The sequence below is a fragment of the Muscardinus avellanarius genome (genome assembly GCF_963383645.1).
Source record: "Muscardinus avellanarius genome assembly, chromosome: 3".
Taxonomy (NCBI): domain Eukaryota; kingdom Metazoa; phylum Chordata; class Mammalia; order Rodentia; family Gliridae; genus Muscardinus; species Muscardinus avellanarius.
In genome coordinates, this window is record NC_137788.1 from 115,582,934 (window position 1) to 115,597,116 (window position 14,183).

The 14,183-nt window shown below is 49.2% G+C and overlaps 1 protein-coding gene across 1 annotated transcript; it reads right to left on the reverse strand.

Annotated features, from left to right (window-relative positions):
* Positions 1-3,331: 3,331 nt before the first annotated feature.
* On the reverse strand, positions 3,332-5,530 carry S100A9 (S100 calcium binding protein A9). The gene is made up of 2 exons (XM_080692533.1): positions 5,372-5,530; positions 3,332-3,702 (listed from the first exon to the last, which is right to left on the reverse strand). The coding sequence occupies exons 1-2, from the start codon at positions 5,519-5,521 to the stop codon at positions 3,427-3,429; spliced, it is 426 nt and encodes a 141-aa protein (XP_080548659.1). The 5' UTR covers positions 5,522-5,530; the 3' UTR covers positions 3,332-3,426.
* Between the last annotated feature and the right edge of the window lie 8,653 nt (positions 5,531-14,183).

The following is a 14,183-nucleotide window of genomic DNA, read 5'->3' on the forward strand; positions in this document are numbered from 1 at the left end:
CCCAGCCCTTTTTAAATTTGTTTGTTTGGGGATTTTTGGTGGTACTGGGGTTCCTGGAAGCCCTTCTACCTCCGGGCTATACTCCCAGACCTATTTTATACTTTTTATTTGGAAACAGGCTCTCTTAAACCAGAGAGGCTGGCTTCGAACCTGCGCGATCCTCCTGTCTCCGCCTCCCAAGCGCGGGGATTACAAGCGTGCGCCACCACGCCCGGCTTTTTTTTTTTTTTTTTTTTTGCATTTTGAAACTGTGAGGATTAGAAAGGACCCTAGCCCCATGAAGATTTAGATTAACAATATAGGATAGTATTAGGTGTGTAATAGGAATTAGGAATTATAGTATAAGGCGATATTAGGTGAGATTAAAAGGATAAGAAATAGGAAAATAGGATAGTAATAAGTGTGAAGAAAAGAATGACGTTGGAATAGAAAAATAAATAAGTGTTTTGATAGTATTTTTGAGTAAAAGCCGTAGGATAGTTTTTCTTGAGAAATGTGTGGGTGTGTCTTTTATGAATTGCTTGAACTTTAGCTTCTGTACTCGGCTTACGCGAAGATGTGGCCTAGGTTTAAAAAGAGATAAAAAGCCTGTAAAGAAATGAATTTTGAAAAGTTTAGAAGTATGCTTTGCTTTTGAAATATGCTTTTGGAATAGGAAGGCTAAAGAAAGTTGAAAGCATTTTACAAGTTCTCTGCTCCAGGAAGCTTGTAACCACGAACTAACCTCTTTGGGAATATGTGAGCAGAGGTTCCCCCGACCGCAGGAAAGTTTAGCAAAGGTAGCTTTATAAGTTACTTAAGACAGAATAATGTTAAGAGTGATGTGAGAAATGTAAAATTATTGAATGCAGCAACTAGTGGGATTGTACTTAATTGACAAGCAGTTGACTGACAAGTTCCTGTTTTTCATCCTGATCTGCTTAAATTATTGCTTCTGTAAAATGGGAGAATGTACGGAAGGAGTGTGTTATCTTAGCTAGGTTGGTGGGTACCGACAAGTTCCTGTTTTTCATCTTAATCTGCTTAAGTTTTTGCTATCTACTAGACCATCTGCAGGTCAGAGGTGGCACTAGCAAGCCCAGCATTAAGGGAGATAAGCTGGCCCTTGGCACAATGATGTAGAAAGACAGCTCTGTAAAATCATTTGCTGCACATTAAGTATGAGTATGCTTGCTTTTAAAATTATGGTTGTACTTGTTTACAAGTTTATATGATTGGATATGCTTTTGGTGGGCTCTGACGTGTGCGACCACCCCCTCTTTGGGCTATAAATTCAGAGCCCTCAGTGAGCTCGTGGTAGACCCTCGACCGAACTCCCTCGCCTCCTAAAGGGGCTGCGGGTGGCCAGGGCCACTCTCTGGGAGCCTATAATCCCCTGTGAGGTGACTGGTGAGTGATGTCTGGGTTTTGAGCCCTGGCTAGCCAGGAAAGAGCTGCAGCACAGTAAACCTCGCTTGTCTCTTTCATCTCTAAGTGTCCTTCGTTATTTGGGGTGGTGGGCTTGCCTCGAACTCTTCAAAACAGGGTCTCCCTTGGTTGCTGAGGCCGATCTTGAACCTGCGATCCTCCTATCTCAGCCTCCCGAGTACTGGTATTACAAGCGTGGACCACTATACTCCACCCCTAGATGTTCTTGAGGAGGATAGATGGTTGGGGTCTTTGTGGAGGCAGAGACACTGGCTGAACCTGGATGGATGGACCCTAAGGGACTTGCTGGAGACCCCAGGGCAGGCAAGGGTGTTCGAGGCGCCAAGGCAAAGAGGCTGGAGAAAGCCTGCCATTGTTAGGAAGAGGCTTTGTACGGTACTGGGGGTGGAACCCAGGGGCATTCTACCTCTGAGCTACATTCCAAGCCCTATTTTTTTATTTTTTACTTTTGGTGGTACTGGGGTTCCTGGAAGCCCTTCTACCTCCGGACTATACTCCCAGACCTATTTTAAACTTTTTTTATTTTTTGGAAACAGGGTCTCCTAAGCCAGCGCGGCTGGCTTTGAACCTGTGCGATCCTCCTGTCCCTGCCTCCCAAGCGCGGGGATTACAAGCGTGCGCCACCACGCCCGGCTCCTATTTTTATTCTATATTTTGAAACAGGGTTTTACTAAATTGTGGAGGGCCTCACTAAGTAGCTGAGGCTGTCCGCGAACCACGATCCTCCTGTCTCAGCCTCTCGAATGCTGGGATTACAATGTGTGCCACCACGCCTGGCTCTCCCAAATTTTCATTCTGAGTCTTCGAGAGGAGCTGTATGGTGGTGTAGGGAGATGAGCTGAAGGGACAATTGGGTCTGAGTCAAGCGACCTGTGTGTGACCGCAACAGCTTTGGGGAAGCCAGGCCGGGCCCCAGGCCTTGTAGAGAGGAGCCGAGCCCGGCTCTCAGCTGCCCAGCGGGGCCTGGAGGGATCTCCACCCAGCCATGGAGGTTAGCTAACCTCAGAGGTTTAACATCTATATAACTTTTTTTTTTTTTTTTTTTGGTGTGGTTCTAGGGGTTAAACCCAGGGGCTTTCTATCTCCAGACTACACTCTCAGACCTATGTTATATTTTATTTGGAAACAGGGTCTCACTGAGTTGCTGAGAGCCTCACTGAGTAGCTAAGGCTGGCCTCAAACCTGCGCGATCCCCCTGTCTCAGCCTCCCAAGTACTGAGATTACAAGTGTGTGTCACCACGCCCAGCTTTTCTCTAACTCTTCAAGCTGGGCTCGCAGCACACACTTGTAACCCCAGGAGTTGGGAGACAGGTTTGACGCCAGCCTTGGCAACTTAGTGAGGCCCTCAGCCACTTAGGGAGATCCTGTTTCAAAATATAAAAAGGGTTGGGGGTGTAGCTCAGAGGTAGAATGCTCCTGGGTTCAATCCCCAGCACTCCCCAAAATATGTGAGTCTTCAGGCCCCCAAATCTGCCCGAACCCAGAGTCCACGCTCTCCCCAGCGTCATAGGTGTTGTTAGTGGCAGAGCTGGACTGGGGCTCATTTCTCCTGCTGGGTGGGCAGGGGGCTCAGCCCCCACATCTTCCACCTATGTGCCCCCCATAGCATCTGCATTTAGGGCCCTAGGTTTATTAGAGGGACCCGGCTGGTGTCTTGGCTCCAGCAACGAGTTTGTAGGTAATTGCGCCCAATTTGCCCTTGATCTATGTGCCCGAGCTCCAGTGTCCTCCCAGACACGGCACCATCCAGGTCCGTTTCTGGGATACACTTGTGAATGACTCTGGACATTCGGGGGTGCAGAGGGGCCCTGGGCCACAACCAGTGACCGAATGGATTGAGCTGCAGACAGACGAGGAGTGAGGGACAGACAGAGAGTCTCACAGAGAGCTGGTATGAGGAAGGCTTTATTCTCAGAGCCCCAGCTTGAGGCCGCCCGAGCAAGCAGTACAACATCCCCCAGGCCCTGCATGGCAGGTGCAGGTGGCTGGGCGGCAGGTTAGTGCTCGTGGCTGTGGCCGTGACCACCATGGCTGTGGTCGTGACCACCATGGCTGTGGCCGTGGCCGTGGCCGCTCTCCTGGCCTCTCCCGCCCAGGCCTGGCCCGTGGCTGTGGCCTTCATCACCGGGAGCATTCTTATGCATCTCCTCGTGGGATAAGTAGGTCAGCTTTGCCACCAGCACGCAGAATTCCTCGAAGGACAGCTGCTTGTCCTGGTTCGTGTCCAGGTCTTCCAAAATGTGGTTGATGGCTTTATCATTCCTCTTTGGCTTCTGTGGGTGGGAGGGAGAGAGGAAGAGGGGGCTGTGAGGGCAGCAGGGGTGGGCGTGGACGCTCAGGAAGCGATCAGATGTTATAGCATCCGGGAAACTGATTTACAAATGAAAAGCCACCATGGGGAACAGATGCTAAGGAGACGCACACTCTCCCATCCCTTCCACAATGGCCCTATGCCTGGGGCACTATGACTGTATTTTACCAAAAAACGTCACAACGTCACACAATTGGTAAGGCTAGAAATGCTTCCTCATTTTATTCAGTCCTCTCTCTCTCTCTCTCTCTCTCTCTCTCTCTCTCTCTCTAATGGAATCTAGGGGCATTGTTTCTCCAAACTACAACCCAAGTCCTATTTATTTATTTATTTATTTATTTATTTATTTGAAATTGGGTCTTGCTAAGTTGCTGAGGGTCTGGCTAAATTGCTGAGGCTGGCCTTGAACCTGAGATCCTCCTGTCTCAGCTTCGGAGTGCTGGGCTTATAATGGCAAATTGCCACCACGCCTGACCTCCTCATAACAACTAGGCAGAAAGAGCATCTTCCTTGGGGAACACTTGAGGACATGGCGTCTTAGAAAGGCTTAATACGCAGGGCGTGGTGGCTCACGCTTGTCATCCCAGCATTCGGGAGGCTGAGACGGGAGGATCGCGGTTCGCGGACAGCCTCGGCTACTTAGTGAGGCCCTTTGCAACTCAGTGAGACCGTTTCCAAATAAAGAATAAAAAATAGGGCTGGGGGTAGAGCTTGGAGGTAGAATGCCCCGGATTCCATTTTTTGCTACTACAAAAACTAAACAAAACAAACCCCAGAGCTGCCCCCCTCGGGGTCCATCCCAAATTCCCAGCTGAGGCTTAAAGCCCCATAGCTTCCGGCAGGCTCCTCTCCTCTCAGCGCCGGGTCCCAACCAGTCATCACCCGGCCCAGCCACCCCCAGGACTCTCCCAGGTTTTCTTGGAGGGGCTTCCTGGCATTGGGTTGACCTGTGCACCCCATGGGGACCTGGGGCCCCCGGTCACCACACTGTCTGTGTTGTGTTCACACATAGTTGTGTTCAGTTGACTGATTACTTGACTCTCCCCAGGGCCATCTAACTTTAAGCACTTTTAGTGACAGAGCCCCTGTGACTTCTGGGTAGAAAGAGCTAGAATTTTCTCCCTCTTTTAAAAAATATTTTTTTGGTATGAGAGATTGAACTTGGGTGTTCTACCACTGAGCTACATGTCCCATGTCCCAGGCCTTTTTTTTTTTTCCAGTACTGGGGATGGAACCCAGGGGCATTCTACCTCTGAGCTACACCCCCAGCCCTATCTTTTATTCTTTATTTGGAAACAGGGTCTCACTGAGTTGCAAAAAGCCTCACTAAGTAGCTGAGGCTGAGAAGTGCGATTCTCCTGTCTCAGCCTCCCGAGTGCTGGGATTACAAGCGTGCGTCACCATGCCTGGCTCCCAGTCCTTTTTATTTTATGTCCAGACAGTGTCTTGTTAAGTTGCTGAGGCTGGCCTCCAATCTGCAACCCTCCTGCCTGGGCCTCCTGAGCCGCAGGATGACAGGCGTGTGTGTGTGTGTGTGTGTGTGTGTGTGTGTGTGTGTGTGTGTGTGGTGCCTGGCTAGAATTTCTCCCTCTGCTGCGGGTAGCCGCCCTCCTCTCCTGAGCAAATCCTACCTTGAGGAAGTCTGGGAGTTCCTTCTTCACCAGCTGTTTGAACTCCTTCTGGTTCAGGGTGTCGGGGTGCCCCAACCGTACAGAGTACTCGTGGAAGGTGTCGATGATGGTATTTATGTGACGCTCCATCTGGGACATTTCTGCCGCCATCTTCTTGCTTCTCTATCTGAATAACGGAGAAGCCAAGGTTGGGGTGCTCAGGAGGACCAGCAGCCAGGGCTTCCTGGCAAGTCCCCTGTTAGCAAGCAAGGGGAGAGCAGGGGGCCCCAGAAACGCGAAGGAGGCTCTAAGCGGACAGGGCTCCAGGAGAGGAGCTTGGAGGAAAAAACCCCAGTAGAAACGCAAGCGCGGGCAGGCAGGCCTCTGCCCCGACGGGGCGGGATGTGGGACACTCACTCACCCAAGCCGAGCAGCCGAAGAGCCTCTGTGTGGCAGATCCGTGTGGCCCTGGCTTTATAGGCAGCCCCTGGCCGGGGTGCCGGCCCTCCTGGGGAGATTGCTTCACGGCAGGGTGAGGTAACCTCGCCAGGGGCCGGGCGGGGCGGCCAGGAAATGTCCACACGCTGCTGCCGCCGCTGCGTTTGACTTTTTGTGAAATCCCCGGTGCTGGGCCCAGGGCTGGTTTGGGAGGAAGCTGATTGGTCAGCTCACTTCACCCCCGAACCACCCCTGTGCCCCCCCTGAGTGTGCCAGCCGCTCCTTGGTTCCCCCACGAACGTCCCCTCTGCTGGGGGCCACGGATGTGGGGCCTCTCCTGGGGGGACTGAACTGCTGTGTGTGTGTGTGTGTGTGTGTGTGTGTGTGTGTGTGTGTGTTACTGTGGGTGGAACCCAGGGGCATTCTACCTCCGAGCCACACCCCCCAGCTCAATTTTTTATTCTTTATTTTGTTTGTTTATTTGCTTGTTTATTTATTTGTTTATTTTTGTGGTACTGGGGATGTAACTCAGGGGCATTCCACCTCTGAGCTACACCCTCCAACCCTATTTTTTATTCTTTATTATGTTTGTTTATTTATTTTCACAGTACTGGGGATGGAACCCAGGGGCATTCCACCTCTGAGCTACACCACAGCTCTATTTTTAAATTTCTTTCCTTCTTTCCTTCTTTCTTTCTTTCTTTCTTTCTTTCTTTCTTTCTTTCTTTCTTTCCTGTTCTTTCTTTCTTTCTTCTCTTTCTTTCTTTCTTTCTTTCTGCCATATTGAGGAGGAAATCCAGGGACATTCTACCTCCGAGCTACATCTCCAGCCCTATTTTTTTATTTTGAAACAGGGTCTCACTGAGTTGCAGAGGGCCTCACTAAGTAGCTGAGGCTGGCTGTGAACCACAGTCCTCCTGTCTCAGCCTTCTGAATGCTGGGATTACAAGCGTGTGCCACCACGCCCGGCTCTATTCTTTATTTTGAAACAGGGTCTCACTAAGTTGCAGAGGGCCTCGCTAAGTAGCTGAGGCTGGCCACGAACCTGCGATCCTCCTGTCTCAGCCTCCCAAGTACTGGGATTACAAGCGTGCGCCACCACGCTCTGGCTCCCAAGTTAACTGTTTTCATGTGTGCTTCTGGAGGGCAAGGTGGGTCCCTCCCCTGCTAAGACCTTCAGTAGTACCCCACTGTCCAGGAGAAAGCTGAGCTGCCCTACCCAGCATGCAAGTTCCTCGGGGCTTGGGCTCAGCCTGTCCGGGGCGCGTCCTGCTGTGGGTACTGGGGTCCACCTCCCATCTCTACACCTCTGCAGGATGGAACCCTCCCTGCCCCTCAGGGCTCAGCTCCTCAGCTGTCCTGCTTTTTGGTCCAGGACGCCTGCTTTGTTCTTCCCGTTGGGAAACATCCTTCCCGCCAGGGCAATCACCCCCAAATGACTTCTGACTCCTCTAGAGTGGGGCCATCTGCATACTTGCCTCTGCTTAACCGGGAGCCCCAAGTCCTCAAGGAGAGGTTCTCGCTCAGCGGGCATCTCCCTTGCCTTGGCGGCGTGACTGCTCCTCCTGGCCGCCCCACGCCCTGCCCAGGAGCGCTGCAGGCCTGGCTCGGTGGGTGCTCCCTTGCCCTCTGGCTCACCCGAAGCTCTCCCTCCACAGGGCAGGCAATTCTCGTTTCCCGTCTCTGTCTGGGCGTCACGAAGCTGTCCCCATGGCCCAGGCAGCCCCTATTCACTCGGCCCCTTGAAAGCCCTGCGTGTGCCAAGCCTGGATCCTGGACTCGCCCTCCCTTGTACAGCAGAGACGCCCATGGGGTCCTGGTGAAAAAGAGACGAATCTGTGTCTGTTCAGGCAACACGAAGCATGGCTGTTAGTTACCTTTTCTTTCACCTGTTCCCCAAGCATTAGTTGGGCACCTGCTGTATGCCAGATGCTAATGTTAGGCGCTGGGGGAACCTGGCAAGTACCACGACACAGGAATCTAGGTTCTGTCTCCCCCGTCGCATCCGAAACTCTTGGTAGCCTAGGGATAGAACCTGGCACAAGCTAAGCGCAAAGCAAGTGATTAGTAAGCGCTTGCTGAATGCACGCATGAATGATTGAGACAATTATCTGTAAATGAATGAAGGAACGAATGATGCAGACACAACCAGGAAGTACTTGAACGGAAACTTCAAGCGCCTTCCCTAACCCGGGGCTGCCCCCATTGCTTAGGCTGAGGGAGGAATCACAGGTTGCAGCCAGCTCAGACCCCGATGCCGCTCCCGCCCTGGTCAGGTTGGCGAGAGTCAGTGTTGGAGACGCGACACCTTTCCTGCGTGGTCCCACAGCGCCCCCTGCTGTCCTGAAAGGACAATGTCACTGCACCAAGGATCTCCCACACTGCCGCAGAGGAAGGTTGGGGGGACCTTCTGCACGCCAAGCTTCTGGGTGGAGGACCTTCGCTAGCGGTGGCCCTTGGGAGGAGAGTGGTCCTCCTTTATCCCCAGGCAAGGGCTTCCACGAGGGACCAGGTGTGGCTGGGTGTCCCCAAGTCCTGAGGAATCTGATTTTTTTTTTTTTACATGAAAACTCCTGTTTATAAAATTTGCCAACTCATTTTTTAAAAAATGGAAATAGAGTCTCACAGTCAGGTGTGATGGTGCACGCTTGTAATCCCAGTACTTGGGAGGCTGAGATAGGAGGATCTCAGGTTTGAAGCCAGCCTCAGCAGCTAGTGAGACCCTCTCTGTTTCCAAATAAAATATAAAACAGGTCTGGGGGAGTGTGGCCCAGAGGTAGAAGGCCCCTGGGTTTTATTCCTACACACACACACACACACACACACACACACACACACACACACACGCATATAGAGTGTCACTAAGTTGCTGAGGCTGGGCTCCATCCTGTGATCCTCCCATCTTGGCTCCCAAATATTGGGATTAGAGGCATGTGCCACTGCGCCTGCCATGTGAATTTTACAGAAACGTTGAAACACTGACCCTTCAGAAGGGTGCATGGCAAAGCCCGGCAGTGGCTGCTCGGCTGCGGGGCTCCTGGCTCTGGGTGCCCCCCCCCACCTGACGATGGCTCCTCCAGGCAGGGACGGCACGCTGCCCACCTCTGGGTCCTGGCACTGAACAAGGGTAGGTGAACAACTATTGAATGAATGCATGCAGGCGTGCAGGAATTAATGAAGTGAGTGGGTATCTTTCCAAAGAGACCAAAATCAGACGCGTACAGCGGTCTGTGCATACCCACGTCCACAGCAGCACAATTCATAATAGCCAAGGTACCAAACCAAACGAGGTGTCCATCAACACACGATGGGTTGTACTCAGCAATCACGAAGAACCAAACACTGTTATTGGAGGGAAATGGGTGGATCTGGAGACGTTATTCTAAATGAGATCAGCCAGTCACAGAAAGTCAAGGGTCGAACGTTTCCTCTCACACGCAGAAACTAGGGAGTCATGGGGATGCCAGAGGGACTTCAGATAAGGGAGAAGCCCCAGTGGAGTTTCTTCTAGGGAAAGTGGGGGAGGGAGGATCAAGGAAGGAATTATTTCCATGGACACATGTGAGACCATCAGTGTCAATCTCAGTACCCTGAGTGGGGAAGGGGATGGGGAGGGGGCCGGGAGAAAGCCCGCCACGTGCTCTGTGCATGTATGGCGCCGTCACAATGACCTACATTATGATGTTAGACTCTAATACTCCAATAAAAGTATAAAAAGAAACGCTAACCCAGGCCCAAAGTTGCAGAGGGGTGGTGGGGGAGATGGGACTTCTCAGGTGCTGATTTTCTGGGGGAATACATAGCTGTCTGCTAGCAACTGAATTAGACCGGTCTTTTTGGCTCTGTGGATTTGGTCATGGGGAGAAAAGCATATGGTTCCCGCAGCTCGGTTTAAACATGTCAGCAACTGCAGGCTCGAGGCCAGCCTCAGCAACTGAGTGAGACCCCGTCTCTTAATAAAAAGGTCTGAGGCCGGGCGTGGTGGCACACGCTTGTAATCCCAGCATTCAGGAGGCTGAGACAGGAGGATTATGGTTCGAGGACAGCCTCAGCTACTTAGTGAGGTCCTCTGCAACTCAGTGAGACCCTGTTTCAAAATAAAGAATAAAAAATAGGGCCGAGGGTGTCACTCAGAGGTAGAAGTCCTGCCCTGACTTCACTTTATCTGCAGCTGCTCAGAATCCTCTAATGTCTGGGAAACCGCCTTCCACGAGGAGAAAGGGCCCTTCCCTTCTCTGTCCCCTGGTGCATAGGCTTCCTCTGCTGCCCTTTTCTGGCGGTTTCACCTCTCTCTGAGTTTCCAGATCCTTCTAGAAGTTCCAAGGTTGTATCTCACTCGCTTCTGTCTCTCAGAAATTCCCTTTGTAGAAGATACGGGGCATTCCCAAAGCGCCGCCTTGGGGCCTGTTTCTGTCACTAGATGATTAAGCCCTGGAGCTGGCTGCGCCATTACGCGTCCTGGATGATGAGCTTTGCATAGGTGAGCCAGCTGATGAGCAGTCGTTGCAGAATAAAATGAATGGCGGCCTTGGTTTGGCAGAACTTGTTCTTGAAGGTTATTTCCTGTAGTTGAGAAACTGCGCGGCACAGAATACAGACAGGAAGAAACGCGGAGTTGGGGGAGATTCCTGGTGGGCCAAAGGCAGATCTGGGATTATCAAGGCTGCATGCTGCCCCCTGGTGGCCTGCCTGCGCCACGACAGGAAAGGCGCTCTGGGATTATCAAGGCTGCATGCTGCCACCTCGTGGCCTGCCTGCGTCACGACAGGAAAGGCGGCTCTAGGATTTTCCAAGGCGTATGCTGCCACCTCGTGGCCTCCCGTCGTCACGACAGCCTGTGACATTTCTTTGGCTTCGGACTATTAATATTTTTGTTCCCACGACCCTTTTGTCCTTGTAGAAATTACTGAATATTCCAAAGAGCTCTTGTAGGTTATGTCTACTGGAACTTGAAAAAATTTAAGATATTAATTCATTTAAAGTAGCGTTACATGTTAACTTTTTTTTTTTTGGTACTGGGGATGGAACCCAGGGGCATTCTACCTCTGAGCTACACCCCTAGCCCTACTTTTTATTCTTTACTTTGAAAAAGAGTCTCACTAATTTGCGGAGGGCCTCACTAAGTAGCTGAGGCTGGCTGCAAACCGTGATCCTCCTTGTCTCAGCCTCCCAAATGCTGGGATTACAAGCGTGGGCCACCACGCCCATCTTAACACATATTTATTTATTTATTTATTTATTTATTTATTTATTTATTTATTTTGGTGGTACTGGGGTTCCTGGAAGCCCTTCTACCTCCAGGCTATACTTCCAGACCTATTTTATATTTTTTTAATTTGGAAACAGGGTCTCTTAAGCCAGCGAGGCTGGCTCCGAACCAGCACGATCCTCCTGTCTCCACCTCCCAAGTGCAGGGATTACAAGCGTGGGCCACCACACCCGTCTTAACACATTAAAAAAATCATTGTATACATATTTTACAAAGCAAATGCGAAGAGTGTCACTTTTTAAAACATTTTCTCTGACCTTTTTACTGTATGGCCAAGAAAAAAAACAGCTGCATGTTTATTTCTATTTCTTCTTTCGATGTGTTGTTTTGGTTGAAGATGGGAAGAAAAACACAGCTTTTCACAGAATAGTACTTGAAGGAATATATTAGTTGCCTTTAAAAATAATTTTTAGAAGCTGGACATGGAGGTGCACACCTGAAATCCCAGTACTTGGGAGGCTGAGGCAGGAAGATCTCAGGTTTGAGGCCATATGTGGTAATTTAGCGAGATCCTGTTTCAAATTAAAACATAAAATAGACCTGGGGGCATATCTCAGGGCTAGAGCTCCGCTGGGTTGAATTTCCAGTACCACACCTGACAGCATAAAATATATTTATATTTATATTTTGCGGGTCTGGGGATAGAACCCGGGGCATTCAACCTCTGAGCTACACCCCTGCCCTATTTTTTATTCTTTATTTTAAAACCAGGTCTCACTGAGTTGCAGAGGGCCTCACTAAGTAGCTGAGGCTGTCCGTGAACCACGATCCTCCGGTCTCAGCCTCCTGAATGCTGGGATTACATGCGTGTGCCACCACACCTAGCTAGATATTCTTTTTAATTCTACACCAAAACTCAACAAGTAAAAAAATGCTTGGAGGGTATTTGCAATGTTGAACCTGGAGCCATATGAATAAATTCTTTGTATTGGGTTTCATTAGAATCAATTGGCCTATCTTGAAACTTGAATGGATCTTGTATCCAAGTATGACTCTGTAACACCGTATACTGGTCTTTTGGGAAATAGTGATTCACTGCGATAAGCATATCTTCTAAGTGTGGATATATTTCATGTTCTAATATATATATATATATATATATATATATATATATATATATTGCATGCATATACTTATATGTATATGTTTATATACATACACCACATTTGGTAAAATTGCTGTTGATATCAATAAAGTCTTTAAGTATTAGTAGTGGACATAAATTTTCCAAAATTCTGATTTTTGCTTGCAATCTCCAATTTTATTAAGCAAACCAAATACATTAGTTGTTTTCCTTGACATTAAAGTTTCTTTTTTGCACTTCCGGGAAGATGGTGACCGAGAAAAGCGAGGCTTAAGAGCCCCGCTAACAACCAATCTCCATTACCACAAAATCAGCGCCTTTCATAGCCAGAAAACACCATCACCAGAGAAACAAAAAAATCACCAGGCTCCAGAGAGAAAGCGGACTGAGAACAGAGCTCAGAGCCACAGAGGAGATACACCGGCCTCATGCCTGAGGACGCCACAGCAGTGCCATACTGCCGGCGGCAGCGGCGAGTTCACCAGATGGCTACAGCAAGTCGAGGTGAGCCGCTGCAGAACAGCCAGGCGGTATTTTTCAGCACAGGGAGCATCTAAAGCTCCCAGTGGCTGAGCTCAGTACACACTGCAGGGACTCAGAGTGGAACTCAAAACCAAGAAGAAATAAGCCAGCCTCATGGCCATGGGCGTAGCAGCGGCACCATATTGCCACCGGTGGCAGCAGCAGCGAATACCCGAGTCCAGTACAGCTACATCTGCGAACTCAAGAACAGTGAGTCAAATTGCGGGCCCCAGAGGAGAAATCCCAGTACTGTACTCCCTGGGACTTGACCCAGTGGGGGAGGGGCGGTGGCAGAGATATCACACCATAGGAGAACGTGCAACCTGGCACCCTCCATGGTCTAAAGCAGCCTCTATCGACTCTCTGGGTCGGAGACTCTGTGATACAACCCAGTAAAGGAGTAGTGGGGTCTGAGATACTACTGACTCGAGATCCAGAACACCTTAAGTGAAGTCATAGTGACCCAAGGGAAGAACCCAGAGAAGGCACAAACTTCCTAAATCATGGGAAAGAGGAATAATACTGGAGCAATGAATGCCCACAACCCCACAACATCAGAACCCGATAAAACAGAAAATCAGAGATTTCTAGAAGATCAAATCAGGAAAATAACTGTAGAAATAATAGAGGTGCTTCTAAAAGAACTCAGAGAGAGCCAAAAAGAGATAAAGGATGCAATTAATGAAGTAAAGGCCTCAATTCAAAGCACGAACAACCAATTAGACCACATGGAGAACAGAATCTCGCTCTTAGAAGATGATCATTCCAAAAATTAACGCATAGTTTCTAATCTAGAAAAAAAATATCCAACAGCAGTAATCTGACATTGAAGAAATATGGGCCCATTTTAAGAGAGCTAACCTAAGAATAATTGGAATAGAGGAGGAAAAAGAAAGTGAAACCAAAGGGATCAACAATCTCTTCAAGGAAGTAATAGCAGAAAATTTTCCAAACATAGAGCAAGAGGTTGATACAAAGGTCCAGGAAACTTATAGAACTCCCTTTAGACAGGATCAGAGAAGAGGATCCCCACACCACAAATTGTCAAAATGACCAATGTGGAAGCCAAGCAGAGAATCTTAAAGGCAACAAAAACAAAGGGCCAAGTGACATTCAGAGGCAAACCAATTAGAATCACTCCAGACTTCCCAAACCAAGTCATGAGAGCCAGAAGGGCTTGGAGTAACATATTCCAAACTCTGAAAGAAAACAACTTCCAGCCAAAAATTTCCTACCCAGCAAAACTTTCTATCAAATTAGATGGAGAAATAAGAAGCTTCCATGACAAACAGAAACTGAAGGAATTTATGTCTTCAAAACCAGCACTAGAGAAAATACTCAAAGAGATTAACTACAAAGAAGAAATAGGTAACACTCACCAGAACCAGAGAAACAAGAGTTTCCATCCAACAGTCAACTAAGATCGGTTATCTGTGGAGATTCATTACTTATGTTAGTCTTTTACCTATCTCTAAATGGTATTGTTTGCCTTTATTGTTGTTAATTTTTAGGATTTCTAG